Source organism: Cryptomeria japonica, chromosome 4 (genome assembly GCF_030272615.1).
Source record: "Cryptomeria japonica chromosome 4, Sugi_1.0, whole genome shotgun sequence".
In the NCBI taxonomy this organism is placed as follows: Eukaryota; Viridiplantae; Streptophyta; class Pinopsida; order Cupressales; family Cupressaceae; genus Cryptomeria; species Cryptomeria japonica.
Window position 1 is genome coordinate 423,501,198 of NC_081408.1, and position 25,118 is coordinate 423,526,315.

At 37.2% G+C, this 25,118-nt stretch overlaps 1 protein-coding gene across 1 annotated transcript in view; it reads right to left on the reverse strand.

The window, feature by feature from the left end:
• LOC131030692 (peptidyl-prolyl cis-trans isomerase FKBP20-1) overlaps positions 1 to 25,118 on the reverse strand; it is a 90,426-nt gene that overhangs the window by 18,834 nt on the left and 46,474 nt on the right. The window contains exon 2 of the mRNA XM_057961591.1: positions 15,662 to 15,775. Coding sequence (XP_057817574.1) covers positions 15,662 to 15,770 — 109 coding nt within the window. The 5' untranslated portion in view covers positions 15,771 to 15,775. The remainder of the gene's footprint in view (positions 1 to 15,661; positions 15,776 to 25,118) is intronic.

Consider the following 25,118-nt stretch of genomic DNA (forward strand, 5'->3'; position numbering starts at 1 on the left):
TTGATTAATATGTTACTAACTATATTGGTGCTTCTTCTTTGGCGAGATTATGCCCTCAAAACATATGGTGCAGGTGCTATCACATGGGTGGTGAAATACTTTAATAAAAAGACTATCTTCTATGTGTCTTTGAATCAAGAGGGCAAAATATGAAAGTTGCTCTTGAAGAATCAATATGACCCTGAAGATTCATGAAATAGTTCCAGTTGGATACATGTAAAAGTACGATCTTAAAGTTATTTTACTCTTTCCAAAGAATACCACTTCTAAAGAGTGAAAAGTACATTGAAGATCATGGCATCTTACTAAAGTGAAAGTACTTCATAAAAGTTCTCTCCAGTTCCATCATAAAAGCACAGTGAAGATCATGGGCACATTCTATATATCATAATCATATCCATCACTTTGAAATCCTCTATGCAGTGATTGGCTTTTAGGCGATGCAATTAAAGGGGAGTGTACATGACACCACCTAGTGGCTAAATCTTAGATGTAAGACCTGATAGGCATAAGACCTTTAGGCATTGTATGCTCCAAATTCAAATCAATGCTTGGCCTTAGGTGATGCCATTGAGGGGGAGTGTGTGTGTGTCAATGACACGACCTAGTGGCTAAATTCTAGTTTTAAATCCTAAAAAGTAGGCATAAGTAAGTCCTAATAGGTATGAAATAAGAACTATATAGGCATAAGAAAGTCCTTTAAGCCTGCAAATAGGCATATGTAAGTCCTTTTTGTTTTAAATGCTACAAGTAAACATTAGTAAGTTCTATAGGCACATTTGTGCTCAAGTCCTACAGGCATATTGGAAATTCTTCTACTTGTAAATAAATCTTCCACTTGTAAAAGCATTATATTAAGTCCTGCAGGCACATTTGTATTAAGCCCTACAGGCTATGTAATGAACCTGGGGAGAGGCTAATTTGAGGAGACCGCCGCTAAAATATATATTTTTATAAGACCTCACGACATCATTTTTAAAACACTAGGATTATAAATTATGACAACATAACTTTCATGTGGTCCGGAATGCATGATCTTCATGTTGGCATATATTTTTGTCCCTATTTATCACTGTCAAAGAAGACCTACGTTACTGGGGTACTTCATTTTTTCTTTTATGGAAATTGACATGTGATCCCCTATTAACATTAAGGGGGAGTGTTAGAACATAATGTTATTAGGGGTCGCATCCTTATAACAATTATTTATAATGTTCTAATATAAGGTTATAAAATCTTATTTATTATATGCTTTATAAGAATATCCCATTTGAAATAATTACAATCTAATAACTATTAGATTATTAATTATTCGTGAATGGAGGTTATTGAAAACGCGTCACTGGTGAAGTCACCCTTTCTCCTATATTTAAGGAGGTTCTCTCTCATTTGAGAGGTGTGTGAATTTGGAGCTTTATGGTGAGTTGTATCACTATGCACAAGAGGTATTATTGGCCATGTGGAAGTATTGGAGGAGTGTCCCCAGGTTCTAGTATATTTTATGATAGAACATATTTGTAAGTGTTTTAATAAAATGATGCTTTATGGGGTTTTTTGCCCGAAAGGGTATACCTTGTGTAATGTGTTATTTTATGGTTGTATGGTTCTTAATTCATTTATTTTATATTTGGTAATATTCTAAGATCCTAATTTCTAACAAGTAGTCGTGAAATTAGAGGGGATGGGAATAGTCTTGTGCCCATTAGCAAGGAAACCTCTTGATATCCAAGTGGTATAGTTACTTACATGGGCTCTAAGGCACTACGAACAATCCTCATGCACATAGAATGATACAACATAGTAGCAGAGCACACCTATGGGCCAATGTTGGCTAAAGGTAACAACAAACTTAAATGTCATTGACATTGGAAGGGGTTCTACTTGGAAGTCTTGTGATGGCTAAATTTGTTTCCCTAATGGAATGGCTTAGCAAGCACACTAGCTGAGTAGTTTTGTTTTCCTTATGTTTGCATATAGGGACTAGCTTTCTCTGCTAACTGTTATGAAGAGTGATTTGTGCTCTTGCGGTTTCAACTTGGATAACTATTAATAGAAACTATGATGAATAACTAAATGTTAGTTAATGATAAACATGAGGTTTTCCCAATAGAATGAAAAAGACCAAGCGATGCTAGAGAACGAATGGTAACTTAGGAGGCACAAGAAACGAAAAAATTGGACTAAAAACAAAAATTTAAAAAGGGGGTTGTGTTTGGTTGTGTTGTAAACACACATGCCCCATTACAAATAGGGACCCCTCTTTTTTTGTCGCTTGCTAGCTTAGTTTTGCTTAGTTTGGAAATAATTTTGGTCTCATAGCTATTGGGAGAAGGTAGCAAGGCCCCTGTCAATCTGAAAGTGAGCAAGGACAACCCTAGGAATAAGGAAACAATTTCACTTTCCTTTGTCAAAATTGCCTAAGTTCCAATGAGAGTCCCAAAATCCTTGTTGAGTGAATGACCCAAGAGTGCAACGACTTAGGCAGGAGTGGGTAGAAAAGCCACAAATGAGTAATCTTCAAGATGAAGAATAGAGGACAAAACCATGAGGAAACTTTGCATGACAAAGCATGGAAATCAATAAGATGAGGTAGAAGGACTGTCAAGGAAAGAGTGGAAAATGAAATGCGAAAGGTGCTTGAAGAAAAGAAGTCTATATGATCAAAAGAATAAGTTATCCAAGAGAGGTCGTATTTCCAACCCTCTTGGATAAATTTGCAAATCCACATTAGGATCATGGAAAATTCCAAAGCTCGGGTGACAATTAATGAAAATTTCAGAGTTGGAGGGAGGGATTTATCCTTGGAATGAAAATGAAATAAGGTAATTATCCAAGGGATGAAAATAGAATTAGAAATTTGTCTGAGACTTAGCAAATGAATAAGGATTTAATTTTCATGGAATAAGATAAGGAAGAAAGAAATATGGAAAATTCCATGATTCCAAGACCAAGACAAGGAAAATTCCTTGATTTCAAGAACATGACAAGGGAAATTCCAAGCATTCGATGCCTTGACAAGAAAGGAAAAAATGAAGGTTGAAAGACTTTGGAACGAAGAGGATAGGCGCTCAAGGAAGACAGAATTCCAAAGAACTAAAATTTCCAAGGCAAAATTGTTCCAAGGAAGGTTGGATTTCAGATCTTCCCTTGCACAAAGTCTTGCTCCAAACAAAAAAATGTGAAATTCATAAGATGCAAGAATGAATGTCAAGTTTGACATATGAAGAATGAAATTCAATTTTCTTTCCCCAAGTGAATTGAATGATTAAAACATGGAAACGTGAAGAGAATGGAGGTAAATGCTAAGGAAAAGCTTCAAAAGAAGAAGAAATTCATAAAATGTGATGCAAGGACACCTTAGAATTCCACCCCTCAATCCATGACTAGGGTGAAATCCCACCAAGGAATCCTTGCATGAGGTGAAATTCTGCCAAGAAATCCATGATCATGCTTGAATCCCGCTCAAGAATCCAGGACCAACTCCAATCTCCACTAAAGATAATGAGGTGTGTTTAAATGGGATAAAATAAAATGAAAAAAACTTGGAATGAAGTAGAGGCAATTTGAAACTTGGATAACAAAAGAAAGAAGGTCGACTTGGCATCAAGAGGAATTAATTTGCAATGTGAAAGTTGAAGAAACAAACAAAAAGTGCAAACCTAGCTGAACCCCTTTGCCAAGGATAACTTGCTACATGGAGTGCCTATAAAAGATGAAATCACAAGAGTCATTCTTGCAAGGCAATTCAAATCAGTCCACAGCAGAAAAAGAGCAAATTCTCTAGCAGATAAGTGTGATTTTCTACAAGGAAAATCAGGATTTCAAGTCGAGTATTGAAGGGAAAAGAGAGACAAGTGCTTGATGTTTTGAAGAACCAAGATAAGGAGCAAATTCAACAGCAGGAAGGAATCATTTGTGAAGGAAAAACAAGTTATTCATATACAGATCTGAGCAATTTCCTTCACCAGTTTTTAACATTTTCCCAGATTTAGAACATCATTTCCAAAGAATTTCCAAGTTATTTCCACAGTGTTAGAGGTAAAATCAGAATGTATTAAAGGATCATCTTTTCTGGAAAATTTATGAAAAAAGTGAAAACAAGGGTTTGTGAAGCATTCTTGATGATATTGTACAAATCCAAATGAGTTTGTTCCTTTAAGATACAATTTGTTTCACAATTTCTCTTTGAACAATGATTATCATGAAAATTCTTTTAAATTCTTCACTGAATTAGGAATTCAAGAATATAAACTTTCATTTCCTTATCACAATCTTCTTGCATTTCACCTGAAATTTTCCAGATTGGACTTGGGATCCATTCAAAATTATGATTCAAGGTATTTTTCTCTTTTCAGGTGATGCAAGGAATGATTGCAAGCATTGAATGAGAACGAATAAATGAGAACTCAACAGCAAAAGGGAAGACAAGATCAAGATATTTAAGAAGGTGAAAAAGAAGGACATCACAGCATGAAGGATGCAACTATGACAAGGAGCCCAAGGTCAAGGATATCCAAGAAGGAGAATGGTGAAGATTTAGTGGGAAGTGCGTAATGAAGCCTAAAGAAAGCATTTTGAAGTTTCAAAAGAGTTAATCAAAGTTAGAAACTCATCCAATGGAGGTAAAGAATGGTATTATATATGATAAAGATAATGCAATTTAATAATATGAACCATCACAATGAGTCAAAAAACTGGATGATGCTGGGTATCAAGAGATATTGTTGGAGATGCAGAGACTTCTTTATGGTGATATAGAAGTGGAGTTGAAACAAAGAGCTGAGGTGCTGTTAAGTATAAAAATCCTATCTGCCCCACCAATAACAATTCAAGGTCAACATGTCCAGATCCATCAAACCTGATACATGCAAAGAGAAAAACAAACATGTAAAAGGGCATTAAATGAAATATTACAACCTTTTTTCTCATTGGTCCTTTCCCTAAAAGGACATGTATTCAAAAGTTATGTAATTTTCTCATTGGTCAAAAATGTTGTAAATGGTGGTAGGAATATCTACCTCGACCTTAGGGATTTACTGTTTAATCTTGGTCGTTGATTAGGATCGATTTGGCCCTTGATTTGTAATTGAAGTCTACAAAAGGCTTGGCCTTTTCATTTGTAAAAGGGGGAAGATTAGATATTGTTGCCGAGAATATGCTGGAATAAATACATAATTTTCATTGAAGATATGGTGAACATTTGTATGAAGTTTCAACATTTTGCATGGTTTCTACTTCTCAATATTTAATTAAAGTTCATTGATTTTAATGGTGAAATGCAAAGATATTTGATAGATTCCTTGGTTCATACCATTTGTAGTTTATGATTGCAAATTACAATGTATGGTTAGTTTGAACCTCATTTTAGCAATAGTTCAATTATGGATATTCACTTGGATTGCGCCAACATTGGGTATTTGAGTGGATGTTTACAATATGAGAATCTTACACTACCTTGAAGATTGCACTCTTTCTATGGCATTGTGAGCTATCTCTAGTTAAGTAGAAAGTAGTTCCATAAGGAATTTGTCTATCTAAAACACTATCCATTATCATCAGTGTCCTTAGGTTCTTAGCTTAGTTTCTCTAACCCTTACCATCATTGTACAGCCTGAGTTGGCCTAGTGGTGGAGAACTTGTGCTCTTGAAAGAGAGGTCACAAGCTCAAATCCCACAAGGGGGTAAGGTATGTATGCCTCGTCTGTAGTGCAATTAGGTACCTCCGGCAAGGAGTACAAGGTAGTCCCATACAGCTCTAACCTATCTCTAGACCCATACACAGATGGCTGGCATCGTGGACTATAAAAGTCCCTTTCCTTTCCTTTTTTTTGTCCTTTTGTTTGAAGAGTTCGAGTTAGTTTACGAAAAAAGCATCACTTAGATCACCATAACAAATATTTAAAGTTCCATCTTTGTAGAAGCGTAAGTCCCTTTGTGATGCTAAAAAAATCAAATCATTTCATTAAGACTATCCATGGCACATCAAGATCTAACAGTAGGAACCTTGGGGCAACCTTATTTGATCATATCTTTAGCAATTGAGGTTTCCTTATTCAAGAGAGGATAGAATACTTGGTGTATTTAATTCTATGTTAGAGAGTGTCACAAAACACCCGTCAACAGGGGTTAAGTCAAATAAAAAAACAACAATAAAATGAGAGATGATTTTTACAATAAACAAAATACGATATGATATGATGTAATATAAATTTTGGTTTTTGCTACGATAATTAAGAATTTTAAGAGAACTAAGAATATCAATGTATCATCTAGATTGCATCCTAAGTTCCTAACAATCCACAACAAGTAGCTTCATAAGTTCAAGACATATAAATAGTGATTCATTTCACTACATTCAATATGTGCTTGGTATTTCTATAGTTTTGTTAGATGATAAATTGGTATCTAATGTTTCTCTTATATTTTCTATCAAATTCTTTCATGTGCTATCCACCTACTACATAACAAGAAGTTTTCAACAGCCCTATTGCCTCATTTCCCAATGCCCTACTCAAAGAAACTCAGTGCACTCTTGGTTGACATTGATCCCCACATTGGAGATTTCAATGCCTCTACATGGATGATGGAACCAAGAAAGAAACTATGCATAACTTTGATGATGAGCTATTGTCGGATAAGTATAATCTTGAAAGGTACTTGAGTGACTTGCATCAGTATCCATCTACAGTTGGAACCTATTTATTTTGAATGGTATATTTAGATAACTTAGGCCCGAACCTTCATCTAATAACCTTACTGTTGATGTAGTTTTTATGCACTCCATACACAGAATAAAATACCAAAATATCTTATCCTCTATTGAATAAAATCTCCTCAAATGCTAAACTAAGTGATCACTTGAGGTGAATCCAAGGTTCCAAATGTCAGGTCTTGACATGTGGATAACTCCATGGTTTTGATGTGATATTGCTAGACTCACAAGAGGACTTATGTTTATACTTGAACTCTGCTGAAACTTGAGATCTAATTGACTTGAAAAAAGGTAAAAAGGATATGGGTTTAGACAGACTATGCCACTCCTAAGATTGATGATGATGATAGATGTTATTCAGATAGACAAATTCCCTTAAATCGATCCTTGCTTCATCATGATGACAACAACTTAACAAGACCGATGCAATCTTCTAAGGAAATGAAAGATTTTCACATTGCAAATAGATCACTCAAAAACCCAAGCTGGCACAACTTGAACAAGTATCCACAATCGAACTTAGCACAATTAATGGGGTGCAGACTAACTTTACACTGTAGCTTGCAATCAGCAAACTACAAAAGTATGAAACAAGGAATTCATCACAATATCCCCATAGACATCCACCATGTTCAATGAACTTTATCTAAATTTGAGAAGTAACAAGCAAACATGCAAAATGTAGAAACACAACACATACATCCACCGTAACTTCAATGAAAGTAATGAATTGATTTCAACATAACTTGACAACAATTAGAAGCTTCCTCCTACTCTACTCTTATCTACTAACTATTCTCTGACTATCCACTATTAACCCTTACAAATGAGAGGTTTGAGCCTTATATAGAAAGCTCACTACATCTCAATGGCTTCGATTGATTCTCAAATCAATTGCCAAGATTACAAAATGAAAATCCTAATTAGGGTTCACTATAACAAACTCTTTTCTTGACCAATGAGATCGTTACAATGAATTGGACACATGTCCATTTTGATTTCTAACCAATGAGGAAATAGGTTAGGTGCATTAAACAATATTTAATGTAGCGCCATGTGTCACTTGGGGTTCTTCGAATGCATCAGGTTTAGTGTATCTAGACGTGTTGACTTGGAAGAACGTGATTGGTCGGATGGTGACTGGATTCCACCTCATCACTCTTCATGTAGATCATCACAACTTGTTTGTAATTGAGGCATATCACTTGATACTCAACACTACTTAGCCTTTGACTGATTGTGATGGTAATTGGGACATATTCCCAAATTGCATCATCTCAAAGTGATCAAGTCCTTAGCTTTGATTAACTCTTCTAAAACTATTTGCTTCCCTAATCACATTTTGCATAATTTCACCTCTTAACTTGGGAATCTTGAAACATTTCTTTGTCTTGGACATTCTTGGCAATGTTTGGGAATTCCTTATGATGCTTCACATTTCTCTTGGATATTTTGACTCCTTCCTCTTGATATTCCTCGATTTGGCTATCATCGTCCTGTCACAAATTTCACTTTTCCTTGTACTTGAATAGTAGAACATGTCGCAAATGTGCATCTTGACATCCTTTAATTGATTTTCCTTGATCTTGAAATTCCTTAATGTAATTCCTGCGCATTGTAACAATCTTCTTGTTGTAAGGTTTGTGTTTGTGCATCTTAATGTCGTCTTGAATATTGATGTTGTAAGTTCCTTTCTTATGGACCCTCTTTGAGCTTGTCTTCCCTTGACTTTGCTGAGTATTGACTTTCTCCCGGCGTTGTTGTAGAGCTCTTCATTTTTTTCATTTATCATTTGGCTTGGAAATATGATTTCCCCTGCCCCGAATTTGCATTCATCTCTGCTGATATTCACCTTCGTTCTGATCTGATTCTTTGTGCCAGACTCGTTTACACTTTTGCCTTGAATGTTCTGATGTTGCTACTAACTTGTTCTTGTGAAGCCTTGATGATGTTTGGATTTCTTCAGCTACAACTCTTCTTGATACTCCTTGATCTTCTTGAAATGTGGACTTTGTGTAGAATGTGCTAATCTTCCCCTTGGTGTCAAGAAACCTTGCCACAGATGAGTACTCCAACGCAGTTCACCTTCATCTCTTGCATCCTTTTTTATGTCAAACCAATTACACTATCAAAACCCTCCTCTTGGATCTGGAAATGAATATTAGGGTCTGATTTCATGTGGTTTAGTTCTGATTTCATCCTTGTCATTCGTATCAAACTCCAACTCTATATTTGGTGATGAATCCCCTTCAATCAGATCTGCATAATAATGGTCTGATTCACCCAGCTTCAGGTCTCAATCTGCCTTCACTTGCTCTTGGCAACCTGCCAAAACAAGCAACAATGATTAAAGAACCCTTGCCAAATGAAATTCGCCTCAAGTATAATTACCTCAGGTCTGCAATTAGCATTTAAGTTGTGCTCCTTTATTATGCGCACTGAATTGATTTGAAATGAATCAAATGATGCTTTGAAATGAAATTTTATTCTTATACATATCTTCCCCCACCTTGAATTTATATTTAACTTCATCAAGCCGACCTAAGCACCTTTTAATCACTTATTTTGCTGTTTGATTTTACATTACCACCTACAAAGGGGGGCCGACTCAAGACTTACTTCTCTCTAGGCAGGTTTAGGAGGGTTAAAAGGACAAAGTAGTGCGCACTTTTGGTATGTTCAGGGACTGATTAAGGTTGGCCTTAAGCAAAAATCACTCTTTCCCCATTTATAATCATCAGGTCGGCTAGGTCAACATTTATTTTGTATTTTGCATTCGAAATGTGTAAGTATAGGAGGCAAGGGTTCCCTCATTCCACACACAATTCACACTTGAATTAATTTAGCTCTGTTCTACATGCAAATTAGGACTGCCTTTTAGGTCTGTATTTTCAGATTTAGGTCCACACGTTTGATTTAGGTCAGGACCTCATCTTACACACTTCAAATGGATTCCCTTCTTCATGCGTTTTGTGAGGACCTATTTCAATTCAACCAAGACCTATCTTGTATCTTGCCACATGTTTCAGCTTGTTTTTGTGCTTAAGTCTCATTCATAAGGTGAAAAATTGCACCTCATAGGAATTAATTTATCCCTACTTTTATTGCATTTCACTTAATTCTTATACCATGACAGAAAGCTGCAACACACAAAGATAAATTTAATTTCAAATTCTGATTGCTCATTGCTGGAAATCTGATAGGGATTGGGACAGTCCATATGAAAATTCGTTCAATCTTTGCAATCTTATTTCCAAGTGGAAAATCAATGTGTATAGGGGCAGATCAGTCCTTATGGAAATTTGTTTTAGCTTAGGAAGTTTTACCTACAAGTGGAAATTTGATAGGGATAGAGACTGAATGAGTCCCTATGAAAATTCACATTACCTACAGCACATTTTCCTCCAAGTGGAAACCCAACCTGAATAGGGACTATTTAGTCCTTATGAAAAAATTGTTTTGTCCCTATGAAAATTATTCAAATTTTGCAACCTTAATCATTGAGTGGAGATTTGATGTGCATAAGGACAAAATTAGTCCACATGAAAATCCATTTTTCCTTTGTAATTTTCACTTCAAGTGGAGATTCAACCTGTATAGAGACATTTGATCTTGATTTTGTCCCTACTTTTAGACGTGGTTTCTCATAGGTAATTTGATCTTGAGGTGCTGAGTGGAAAATCCATATGTATAGGGACTTGATGATCCATGACTTTCCTTGATTCATCCCTATGAATCCTTTACTTAGTTTTCTCAATGCCTTGAAGAGTGGAAATTCCACCTCCATAGGGACAAATCGATCCCTATTCTTTTTTGTCCTTATTTTTGTTGTAATCCCCTTTAGGAAATTTGTTCTTCATGCTGTGTGAGTGGAAAATCAAACCTGATAGGGACATTTTGATCCCTATTTTTGTCTTTATGAAATTGCTTGTTATCTTTGCAAATTTGACATTGAGGGGAAGAAATTTGACCTTCACAGGAGCAAATTAGTCCTTAAATTTGTCCTTATGGAACCTCCATTTGGATCTTGTTCATATCATGGTGGAGAATCAGTCTCTATAGGGACAAATTAGTCCCTATGAATTTGCTCATAGTGGAAGTTCGATTTCCATAAGGACTTTTTGATCCTTAGATTTCTTCCTTTTCCAAATTGTTCAAATCACTTCACTTATTCAATCCCCCAAGTGGAAAATCGATTTTCTTAGGGACTTTTCACCTGTTCATAATAAAATATACATTAGCTTGCAAACACTTGGACAGCTTAGCATTCCAGATGACTTCCTCGCAATTTGATAACTTTTTGCATTCTTTGACAACATCAATTTTGATACGACACCCTCTCATAGAAATAGGTTAAAACCAGGAAATTATTGCTAAGCCGAGGCAATCTAAGCAAAACATCTACCTAAAAAGAAAAAAGTGGGGGTCCCCATTTGCAATGGGGCCATGTGTGAAAACGTCACAACACTTACAATGTTTAGTCAAGCTAGCATTGTTGATTACATGCTCACTAACTAAGTTGTCTTGAAATACACCCATATACATTTTCCTATCTGTCACGAATATATTTCCCTCTTCCACTCCAAATCCCATCTGCAATCATCTCTTGCCACTACTGATGGCATTCACCTCCCTTGTTGCCAATGTCATTGACCACTTTTTACGGCAGTCAATTCAAGTGAATGTCTGACCCAGCCTGAGGGGAGAAAGCTCCCATTTGTTTAAGTTCCTCTTCTCCCTCCCATCCCTAGGCTGGCCACTTCAAGGCTTCTATCTCTCTCTCCAGGATCTTCTTGCGCCTGGGCTTCCATAGACCCATTGGAGAGAGCCTAACTATTGCCCCCAACCCCCCACAACTATTGTAGGGCAACTTATCGTAGCGGTGGGTGGGTGGCCCTTATTGCCGCAGGCTGATTGATGGCAGATAAAACTATACTCCCACCTCCCCCTAAAATTCTATGGTAGTGTCATGTCCCTCGTTTGAAATCCTAATTTTGACATCCCCCTCCCAAGGATTAGCTCCGAGAGATTGCCCAAATTCGGAAGTCTCCTATGGAGACAAATTTGGAAATAGGAATCAAGTGTTATAGCATTGATAATCATTATTAGGTTATAGGACCAATTAATAATAATTGCAATAATGAACTGAAATATGATCAATATATGGATAGATTGGGCTAACCAACTAAGGCGAGAATACGATGATAAGAGATGACCTCAATTGAGTGCATTTAGTCATTTTGAAATACAAACTTATATCAAAGTATGAGAATCGAATATGATTATAGAGATATCAGGTAAGGCATATACAAATCTCAGTTATATGTGAGTGGGAGTCAGCGGCTAATATAACACTAGATAATACGGATGCAGAGGTAAGGGTATAGACAATAAACATCAACATTCAAAGACCATAGTTACACAATCCATCCTTTAGGTGCTCTTGGATGTACTACTTGGGCTTCTAGACTTGAACATTCATTGGGGTTTGAACCAACATCATAAGACAATGTGTACATACTGATTTGAGGCTTGTGACATCATAACAAATACAACTTTATGGTTTCCAACATCTCCACACACAATTTCATTGACACATACTTGTCCTTTGCAATTAGGACTATCCTCATTGATGGCCAAAAGGCCAAATCAATGTATCTTGCTTCAAACCCCTTACTCTTGACTTGGAGGAACCTACACAAGGTCTGTGAACATTCCCTTCGTCTTACAACAGCAGAGACTTCCTCTGGAACTCTGTTTGCAGCATACATATCACTGGTAAAACATTACTATGACAGGCAGTCTATTAGGACAGTCAACAAAATGCTTCTTCTCTCTCCACCCTTCGACACTTCAACAGGACATTTGATTTGGCAGGGTCCCCACACATCACCTCAACACCAAACACTAGGCAATTCAACCTTTTGCCTTCTACAATGCAATTTTTATTCTCTCACTGGTTTTCTCAGTCTAATACATAGGGATATCAGACCCTTCATGGCATCATTACACGTGCAAACTGCCGCATCTGTCCCTGCAAACTTAGGATACTAAAATACATGTCATAATAAGCCATCAAGTTTTAGAGTTTTCTACCGGTGGAAGGCAAAGATGTACATTTTTTTCTTATTCACTGGTTACCCTACCCAGGGTTTGGACCAGTCTGAGAAGAAATTGATATAGCTTGCTTATTTCTTAATGAAATGGATGCAACAAAAAGCAATGGAAAGTAGATTCAGTATGCTTTCATTCCCAATCGGTCTCAAACCTCAACCCAGCAAGTACAGGCCATACCAATGGAATTAGCCAACATGTAATGGTAGGAAAATGCAGAAATTGATGTGTTTTTATTGCTCCAACTTCAAAATGCAATCCACCAACCCTTGGATCGTACAATGGATGCCTATTTATGCCTATACAATCAGTTTCCACCATTCAATCCGACCCCAACTACCATCTAACAACTTTTTGAAAAGTTAACAAGAAAATGCGAAAGGTTGTCAAGACAACTTTGACAATATTTGACAACTTCTACACCTTTGAACCAATGGATCCCAAACTTTCACAAATGGGTCCAAATGAATAATAATGGCCCAAAATGACCTTATTAAGATGAAACAAAAACCCAACTTTAACCGTTGTGAGCATAAGGGTGCTCCTGCACCAAATACCAATAATAATGAGATCAATATCCGAACCAATGTAAACCCAATAGTAATGATATTGATTACAATATCAATTAAGATAGGCATACCAAACTATTCATTATAAATTAACTGATATCATTATGAGAGGCACAATAATAATCAGTAGTCAGTGATTACAACCAGTAGATATTAATCATGGATAAAGGCAACAATTAGCAAAATCTAATTGATAGTAATGATCATGAAAGGATATACAGCGACTTATTGGGCAAACAATATTATCGATATAATGAATTAACTCATCGAATGATCAAGGAGATCAGCACGTTGTTTAGAGATCATTCATAATCAATGAAGGATAAAGCATCATGACTCCCCTTAATCATATTTGACCAACCACTGATTATTGAAAACACAAGGGGCAGCAATCAATCAAGAATAAGAGCGACGAATGCTTGCAAGAGATGACTGAAGGTTAGCGATTTGTTAATGAGAGGGATCAATTATGTGTAAGAGCAATGATCGAAACAAGGCAGCAATCAAGAGCTAAAACCGATCAGCCAAAAACATAAAACATATGATTTACTTACTCTTATTATTGCGGGTCAAGGAGGATCTGATTATGGATCAAGAAATCTATAATCAAAAATTAATTCCGATTACAACCTTAATCATCAGTTAGTAACTTAAACTCGTGCAAAAAATGTAATTAAATAATCATGAAGAACCACGATTAAGGAAGTGGCATGACCGTCCAAGTCAGAAGATGCAACCGAATAGTATTGAAAGATATTTAATAAGGGTCATGTACTCACTCAAAGGGGGGTGGGGAATCAGAGGAGATAATCATAAGATGTTAGTATCAGCAGTTGGACTGATTGTTACAGTTAATATGAAAGGGTGTCTCTGGCCTAAGGGCATACACGATGAAGAGGTGTGGACCCTCTCTCTCATTGAGAGATATAAAGGAAAGGAATCAAAGCATCCAGGGTGAACACCATCGATCAGATCAGATGAGAACTGATATAGAGAGGAAGAGAATAATGAAAGAAAGAGATAGACTATCTTCCGGGAGATATCGGGTCCAGCAAATACGTCAAAGATTGACTCTGTTTCACCCCGAACAAGGAAAGTACTTCCCTGCTTAATAGAATTCACAGCATTACTAATATCATATCATTCAGATCAATATCAGCATTAATAATGTTATATTATTCAGATTAGTATCAGCATTAAGAATGTCATATAATTCAGATTAGTATCAGTATTAATAATATCTAGAATGCTGGTAATGTTAAGTGTATATTTATAATGAAATAATAGTGTTCTGGAAGTTTATATACACTGTGAATATGTCTGATTTCTTATACGGTAGATGAATGTTGCTTGCTCAGTGAGGAGTTTTAGGAACTATTAATATTTCCATCTTGGTGGGAGTATGGAAAGGGTTTCCAGTGGTGACGAGAGGCTTTCATGTGGTCATTGGACCCATGAGGTCAAGGAACCAGTTACTTTCTCCATACCAGTCTTACCAAGTTGGAAAGGATAGAAGTGTTAAAGGTATAAAGCTTGGAAGGATAGCAAACAGGGCCGCCAAGTCTAGCAATGGGATTAGAAGCAACCATCCCTTGGTCTTGGTAGACAACAGACCCAAGCTGTCCCTCCAGACCTCTTATACTTTCTCTCTGACTGTATATTAAATAGAATAGTGTGTGCTGACCAGAAATAAATATTTTGTAAGTGTGCATGATTCCTTGTGGTTGCAGGTTCTCTCCAATCAAGTAACCTACCCTTCCGGAATAAGGTAAGTTCTAAGTCTTACTTTGATTTTTCCAAATTCTATGAATTGAATGTTAAGTGATCAATCGAATGATATATTAATCTTTGGTTCAGAAATTCACTATAATAAGTTTAATCAGAATTTGTTACCTAAATTGAATAAGTTGTTTTTAAATTGCAAGTGTATTGCATAGACAATTATTGTTAAACAGGCTCACTATTAGTAGGGGACATTACAGGTAGGTGAGGTAGATTAGTTGTTGGGCGATTATGTTCTAAATGTTGTTTTGCGGAAGAATTAATCAGTTTTAGAAAATATATTTTTAACCAAACACCTAGCACATTTCGGGATTTCAAAAACAACATTGATATTCTCAGATTTAGAGTGCCTTTATATAGAAAGTAATTGTATCTTTAGTACATTAAATAAGTTTACACTTATAAAGTAACAAATTACTTCAGTTTCTCCATAAACCAGTAAAGAAATGCCCTAAATCATAAGACAGTGAATCACAAGATATACCATCCACATAGGGAAGATCATCAGATGGTTGCAAAGAACCCGGCTTTCCTGACCTCAGAACTTGTTTCACCACACCTCCATCTCCAGATAGATCTATTACATCTCCCATGGTCTCTGTCAAAATTTATGAAAAAGATAATTAGGCCACATACTGTTCAGACCTAAGAATAAAACAAACTCTATCATAACCACTTGTTTTAAGTATGCTAATTAAAGAGTCGATTAACCACCAACAGATAAACTTGCAATTCCCATTAGGTTGACCTTCAGGGTCCAAGTAATTCAGATTGTTTCAAAAGAAATTAAGCAGATAGGAAGAGAGAAGTACTAGCAAAAGCAACAGCCATCTTAGGCTAAAATAATCCAAAAAGGAGTGCATCAATAGAAATTTATGATGATGAGCCAAAGGCCAAAAAATAGAAATGTATGGTAAAAGGCACACACCAATCAGGTTACTCCATAAATATGGCTCTACCAATGTCAGAATATATCAACACATTGAGTGGATTAGATTGATAAAATAACAGAAAAATACCTACCTGAATAAAAGGCCAACACCTAGTAGAGGGAAATCAATTCAAACCATGAAAGCCATATCTTTTGTGGCGATAGTATTTAAATTCTCAGTGAAACAACTCAACTAATCTGAAAACGTTTAACAACAAAAACTACTGTGCAGAGAGTCAGAATACAAATTTAACAAAACAAGTTTTCATCACAAAAGATATAAGAGTAAAAGCCTCATGGATAATTTTCTGCCAATACACTAGAGGCTACTGTCAGATCAAATGAATGGCATCTACAGATAACAGTGATTATCTCACACTCATGACCAGCATACTAACAAAAGAGGATAGTGCAATGGCTTCTGACAAGGTTTCCTATCTACAGAATATCCTTGCCCAATCCAAAACTCCTGATTTAGCAAGTGCCATCGAGAACGAATGAATTAGGAGATGCCCAATGGCCAAATAAGATGATTTGGATAATTTGACAGAAAGAAACCATTTATAAATAGGTGTTGACAAAAGTCTGCAAAGGAAAACACCTAAAATTAAAGATATAAGGTTTTCATGGTCCATGAAAACTGAAAAGAAAGATTTTTGGAAAAAACTGTGTAGGAGATTTTTCATCAGCATTTCAGCCAACACTCCATGATCCATCATCATGATGAAAAACTATTATTAAGGATTGCAGAAAATGGTTTTTTAAATATAACTAAGATGCAAAAACTGGGCCACCTGCAGAAAGAGAACACAAAAGTACTATTTAAACAGTGTTCCACGGGGACGCATTTCCCCTCCTTTTGGGCTGCATCTCGAAGGCGGGGACATTTCCGGGAGGGAGGGATGGGGACACGACGTCTCCCGCCATCCCGCCACCGCCACCGCCACCGGATCTCCGCCGGAGACGGGGAAACGTCTCCGCGTCTCCAAGTTTCCTTGGAAAACTCCCAGGCGTCTCCAAGTCTCCTTGGAAGACTCCCAAGTGTCTCCAAGTCTCCTTGGGAGACTCCCAAGCATCTCTTGAGGGGCGAGGAGACTTCCAGGAATCTCCCATCTGACGTCTCCAAGACTCCTTGGGAGGCTCCCAGACGTCTCTTGAGGGGCAAGGAGACTTGTAGGAGTCTCCCGTTTGAACACGTCAGACTCAAAAAGAAATTGAAATCCTTTTTTTTTCTTTTTTTTTTTGAGCGATTTGAGAATTTTGCCATTTTGTCTTTTGTAATGCTATTGCTATTTGCTACTCAGTGTAATGATGTATCATGTAATCATCATTATAGACTTAGTGATATCAAATATTAATATGATATTTTAATAATAGAAATCTCCAATTTGACAATTTCATTTGTCAAATTTGAAATTTTATTTAGCAATTAGCATTCAAGAAATCTTTGTATTTAGATTTAATATTTCAAATTTTGCTATTTTGTAATTTTACTAATTTCCTACAGTTCATTTGAAATCTTATACTATTATACTTCTTTTCACAACTAGTTTTTCAAGTACTATAAGTATATGTATAATTATATCAGCACCACCACCCTGCCACTCCCCCGCCACCGTCCCTCGTCATCCCCAAACTTAGGCCCTTTGTTCCCCCGTCCTTGAAACCCATCCCCGCGTCTCCCCGTCCCCAACGGCCGTGGAACACTGTATTTAAATGAAATAGCCATTATGACCATTATTTTGTTTAACCAACAATTCAAAATTATTAAATGACCATTCTCTTCAGGCAAGATAAAGCAGGTATTTTTATTAAATTAATAATAAGCCTCCAAGGGAAGCTTAAGCCCAACCCATCATTTCCATTTGAAAAATGAGTGTGCTTACTAATATCAATGGCCTCTCTGAAACACCATATAAATGAACTTGCCTATGCTGCTAAGACTAGCATTCTGAATGCAAACATGTTGCTTTGTTTAAAAGATGGCTCCATCAAAATAAACTTGCTAACACACATTATTTATGTCTACACCATGTATATACACCTTACTTTTGCTTTACTCACATTTCTCTCATGCAGAACTTGTTGACGCATTACTCTCCCAAGGCATATGTCATATACACCTTACTTTGTTTTACCTACTTTAGAGATTACTGCTTATATATGGCTCATCTGTCATATCACAGCATCTTTGCAGATCTATCCTCCTGACTCCTTCATTCCCCCTCTAATATATTTTATAGGAACCTCATTTGAGACTACATAATTGGCCTCCCAGGTGTTTGCATGTAGTAGACATAATTGACCTTGCTGATGACATTTTGTAGAAACTTTGTTTTAGCCGACACCATCAACCATGCTGAAGATGTCAGCTAAAACAAACATTTGGATTTATATATATAAGATTATCCTTTTGTGTTTCTAAACTACAAGAACACACATTATTCCATTTGCTTGAAATTACACCAAAGGAAGACAAATCAATATAAAGGCCTTGAAGATTACAAGAATAGGAGTTGTACCAACAAGGTTTACCAAGTCTTTAGGATCCCCAACTGTGATCTACTAAGGTCATCTTCTATCCATCTTGACTTCCCATCCGACCATCTCTCACAAAGTACCCAGGACAAGGAGGACATTAATGGATTGACAAGTTGACCGAAGTTAAGTATCCCTAACCTTTATCTCTTTCTTTTGGTACTTCTGTTTCTATCGTGAATGTTGTATGATACATGCGGTAGATAGCCTAGTATTGCATTGCCTTACTTCTGTCTTGTACATTGTTGTCACTTGTAGCCCTTGCTAACCCCCTAATGGCATTATAGGCTTCATAGCTCTTGCTTACCATCTAGTGGTACCCTTCTTACAAACAACTCGTGCCAACAGCCCCAAACCACTTTGTGGAATGACACTCTTGAATTGTTGGATCTAGAATGGTCTTTTACATTTTTCCTACTTAGAAGATCTTATAACAGAGAATTGTGTTGTAAAACCAAGACATTTTTGGTGAGCCAAACATGATTCTTAACACACTTTGATTAAGGTATTTCGAAGTGTTCCTTTTTTTCTTATTTTATGCATCTTTTACAACCATTTTTCCAATTAAGTTGCCTCTTAAGGATCCTATCCAACCTCGACTCATTTAGATTCCATAGTAATTGTAAATTCACTCCTATGAACACCATTGAGGATAATACCTTGTAAAGTAATTTTTTGTCAATATCAACTTGGACCATTTATTCAATGTAGTATGATTAAACTACCAAGTATAATGAAAAAAGATACATAATTTTTCAATATCAAATATATAGACAATGGGCTTACTTACACCCCTTCAAAGGATGGGACTCTTACAATAGTTTCACTAGCGATTCTATTCCTAACCCTACATCAATAGTAGCACTCCTACTACAAATACATACCAAACAATACTATTAAATAGTACCCTAGAACTCTTACAATATTTCAAACAAGTGACACGCCTTACATTGCTAACGAAGCATCATACAATGACATCTTTCAATGTGATAAATAGAGTTGAAAAACTTTTCCAAGACCTAGTTGTCATCACTCCTCACTCCTTTAGTTGATTTGGCATCTCCAATAAGAATACACCATACAATGAACAACAACACAAACAAGCTTCTACAATTCAATCCTCTTATATTGAGGACCATGTCATCTCCCACAAGCTCGAAACCTATATGTAATCCATTAGAAACAACTTGCTCAAATACATGCCTTTGATCATGAAGAAAACATGGTCCAAACTTTTTGTGAGCTTACAGTCCCATTTTCAACACTAGTGAGAACAAATGACCAACTACTTTATAGTCCACCCACAAATCCTCCCTTGCAATGCACAAGATGGACCCTTAAAAAAATCTCAAAATATACTAAATCCATTCCTCACCAAACACCATCTAAAATCCTACATAAAATCAGCCCCAAATTAGACATCATCAACCAAGCCAATAACATTCCTAAAAACCTCAACAAACCCCACATCAGCAGCCATGTTGATGACATTCAAAACACATCCCAAAAATTGGACATCATCAACCAAGCCAATGAAGTTCAACAAGGTCCAAAGAATCATAAATCATCAGTCGCACCAATGATGTCCACAAAAATCAACTCTCCTCCCCAAATCATAAAAGAGGCCTAAATGTCACAATCACTAACATCAAACACATCAATCAAGAAAATAATGAAAAAATAAACAAACTCATAGACCTAGAAATTGACATCAAATACAATGGAAAATACCTCAACTCACCTCAAACATGGGTGCATCTTACAGTGCCGACAATTTCACTCTAAAATTGGGAAGTACCTTATGATGCCCACCCTTACCCTTCTCTAAACTTTGGGGCAACTTACAATGCACTCCCCTCCCTAATACCTCATATTCTAAAACAAATTCTAACTATAGTTAATATGGTTATCCAACTATGTATTAATTGTTTGTCAGTTTCAGGGTAGTTATAAGCGTCGGTCGTGCTGTGACCATTTCACACATCGCCCTATCAAGGTGGGGAGACCCCCCCCCCTTTTTTTTCAGGTCCTAGCCTCTTAGTCTAGTCTCTCCCTCTCACAGGTGAAATGAGTAAGTTCATAGTGTCTAGATGTCATGTGAGTCAATGATGAGCTCAACCGAAGTTGTTCCCAAGAAACCTTATCTTGTAAGTTTGAATGGAGAAAATGAAACAAGGTGATGAGCAAATATGCTATTATTCGATTTCAATTCACCTCATTCTCCAAGCCCCAAAAACCTTAACTTCATGTTCAAGTTTAAGTGAGCGCACTTCCAGTTTGGCTAGAGGGGAGCGAACTTCAAGAATTAGGCTATATGAGCAAACTTCAAGTTTGGCTAGAGGGGAGCGAACTTCCCTTGAGTGCCTTGTTTGAGTATATATGTGAATATGAGTTTGAGCGTTTGAATGAGATAGCCCAAGGATTGAATCAATATGCAACAAAATGATTGAAGATAAGCTTGTCTGAAATCTACTTCATCTCCAAGCCCTCAAGAGGTTTTACTTCATGTTTGAGCCTAAGTAAGCGAACTTCATGAATTCAAGGATGAAAGCGAACTTCATGTTTAGGCCTAGGAGAGTGAATTTGTTTGCCTACAACAAGATGCAAATAATAGATCATTTCCTTGAAGCTAATTTGATGCCTCAATACGTTTAGGAGAGAATGATTTCAAATTTGGGATAATGAAAGGCAAGTTAACTTCATGTTTGAGGCGAGACAAGTGAACTTCACAAGTTGGAGGAGGTGAGCGAACTTCACAATTTGAGGGAGATGAGCAAATTTCACCTTTAGCAACATAGGCACGAACTTCACAAGCTAAGGAAAGAGTGGTTTTGAGAGCAAGATCAAAGGCGAAGTTCAAAAGTCGCTTCATGTGATGGATGATAGGATCTAACTTCATGTACTTGGTGAAAGAAGAGAACTTCATAATTGAAGACACATGAGCGAACTTCACAAATCAAGACATATGAGCGAACTTCAAGAATAAAGACACATGAGCGAACTTCATGTTTGAGGGTATATGAGCGAACTTCATGATTTGAGGTAGATTAGCGAAATTCATGATGGAAGAGCGAAGGAGATTTGAAAGCATTTACCTTGAGTTGATTCAATTTGAAACAAACTTCACAAACTCAATGACCTGAGCGAACTTCAAGGATTGAGATGCATGAGCAAACTTCAAAAATGAAGACACGTGAACAAACTTCACAAATTCAACCACATGAGCGAACTTCATGTTTCAAGGTAGATGAGTGAACTTCTCAAATCAAGCTATATGGGCGAACTTCAAAAATCAAGACATATGAGCAAACTTCATGTTTAAAGCTATATGAAAGAACTTCAAGATTCAAGGGAGATGAGCGAATTTTCTTAATGATTTAATGCACTAATCAAACATTGTTTTGGCGCCCCCTTAAACAAAATTCAAATTTAAAGAGGTAAGTCGGCCAGCTTGAGAGTTTTGTTGTTTTAATTTAATTTAACCAAGTCGGCCTATGTACAAAAAGACACAACCTTTCCCTAATTGCCTATAAGAAGAAGCTCAAACAATCATTTCAAATATCAATCAAATCAAAACTCTTCTTTCTAATCAAAGAGCAGATTAGCAAATTTTAGCAGCAAGATTAGCGAATTCATCACCATCAACAGCGTATTCACCCCAAAGGAACAGCGACTTCATCATCACAAGGGCAAATTCTAACATTAAATTTGCAGATTGAAAGGTGAAATTTATCCTTCAACAGCAACCATAGTCAAAGAATAAAGGCGAATTTAAGAGGACAGCAAACCCTTGGACATCAACAGTCACATCGTTGATCAAATTTTGAGGATCAGAAGTGCGTGCATCATTTGGACTGATACAAAATCAGGTACAGGTCTGATTATAGACAGAAATTGATTTTGTTTAGGGAAATTAGACCTCCCTAATTCATCTAGAAGAGTAAATAAGTCTTATCTAGCAATTAATTTCACATTTATTAAGATGCAAGATTGATTTGGATTAATTTCATAACTAGCTTACTAAGTAAATAGGCTTCGTTACATCAATATTTCACCACCACTCTAACTTACATATCTCTTATAGGTGAGAGATGGCGGCTCCTAAACCGAACAAAACCATTACCCCTCATATGCTCATCAAGGAAGATTCGAAAAGCGGTGCATTCCAAAGCATGATAACTTCGCATTGGAGCAAAATAGGAAACACCAATCTCAGGAAGTTCGACACCAAGAAGTTTCGGCACCCATCATAAAAAAGTGAACCTACTGCTACAGCCAAGAAGATGATTGAAAGTGGGATCATAAATGCTGCCGGCTTTCCTCCCACAGTGCAATGCTACGAGCTAATTGTGGAATGTGCTCAATATTATGACTCTACCTCAAGAAGAATAGTAGCGAAGGATGGAACAGTGCTCGCGTATCTCTTGGAGACAGCAATCAGTGAAACATTTCATCTACCTGAGCCTAAGGACATGGTCTACATGAGCATGGAAGGAGCTAAGTCCGCCTATGATGATGATCCAGATGCTTGTGCAAAGATCATAAACAAGTTTTGGTTGAAGAAGAGTAGACGTGGTAGGAGCAGATGGCCCGATAAACTACATAGGGTGGACTTCAATGATGAATTCAGAGACTTCATCTCCCTACTCCATCGATTGGTTGGTGCATCTGAGGCTTCATATTTCGAAGACTGGATGTTCTACTTCGTAGAGACTGTTACTCATGGCAAGGATGCAATCAATCGGGTGAGACTCATCAACAACAGCATTGATCTACAATTAAGGAGGCTGATGCGTACCAGAACATTCTATATGAACTCCTACGTCATATACTCCCTTGCAAGAAATTACAAGTATCTAGGACTTATGTACACGGGCATAGTCGGAAGGAGACCCGGAGAGATAAAGGTGCATGAGTGTTATACGCAGCTTAATCATCCACCGAAACAACACTATAGGAGAGTGAATGGTGCATTCACTATGCATATCACGACGACGCTTCGAGGTGGATTGCAGCAAAGACTCTCTCCAGAAGCACAAGGATTGGTAGAACAAAATGGTGCATGGTTTATCCAGTTCCTGAAATTCACATATATCAGAGTTCAAGGATGTCCTTCTCCTCCCTACATGTTGTCGCGCTATCCAACAAATAGAGTGGTGTTACTCGAGGTGGTGAGACAATTGGTGGCATATGTCAAGGCATATAGGCATAAGCATGGAACCAGTGTCGCGCTATCCAACAAATAGAGTGGTGTTACTCGAGGTGGTGAGACAATTGGTGGCATATGTCAAGGCATATAGGCATAAGAATGGAACCAACAAACATGTTGTCGCGCTATCCAACAAATAGAGTGGTGTTACTCGAGGTGGTGAGACAATTGGTGGCATATGTCAAGGCATATAGGCATAAGCATGGAACCAGTGTTTCTTTTCCTATCACGCTTGGAGATTCTATTGAAGTATGCCCTTCCATTCATGTCGCTGAGGATGCCGAGAGAGAGTTGGCACTCCATTCACTCAAGCCATTCATGCCTAGAGATTGCTTCGATCCATATGATAATGTAAAGGAAATTTTGGGAAAGAAGTATGGACACCAGTGGCAGTTAGAAGATTATTGGATGAACGTGCAAGATGATGTAGAAGTGAAGAAGAAGATGTATTCCAGGCTACCTCTCAATTTCATCAAGAAATGCAAGTTGTTCCATGTTGCCAATCAAGTTCAAGATAGCGGCAAATATCTTCAATCAGCCTACGCCAAAGAAAACAAGGAGATCAACATCAAGTGGGTTGACATGGAAGTCGTGGATTTGAAGGAGTTGATGAACCAGTTTTGGAATACACTCACATATGGATAGACATACAGCACCAGAAATTGAAAGAACAAAACTTAGCAATGACATTCCACTTAGAAGAAAAAGCAAATGGTGAGGATGAAGCCAGTGCAAGTGGTAGTGCACCTCAACCATCTCACTCAAGAGGTTCGAAGAGAAAGGATGATCGTGAAGAGAAGGAGTCATCAAGAAAGAAGCATGAATCGAGTTCCAGTCATCCTTCCTCCAAACAGGAAGAAGAGCTGAACCAGGATGAAAGACACAAAGAACAGAGGGTAGAAAAGTTGAGTCAAGGAGCTAATGAATCAATGGAATCCACATTTCACAATGATAAAGGCAAGGAGAAGTCATCACAGGGGCAAGAAGATCTCACTCATCACACCCGAGAGATCAAAGGAGGTGAAGAAGAGGATAATGATGAGACTACCTCACCGCCTAGAGATGAGCGAATGCATGAAGAAACACAAATTCAAGAAGGAAGATCCTCTATTCCAAAATGGCTAAAGAAAAGACCAGCCCAAGAAGTAATAGTAGTGGATGAAGAACCAACATACAACATAGTGAGCCTTCTAAGCTACACTCGAGAGGTCACCGGGAAAAAGAAAGCTACAAAGAAGTCCAAGGCGATTAGAGATGATTCGG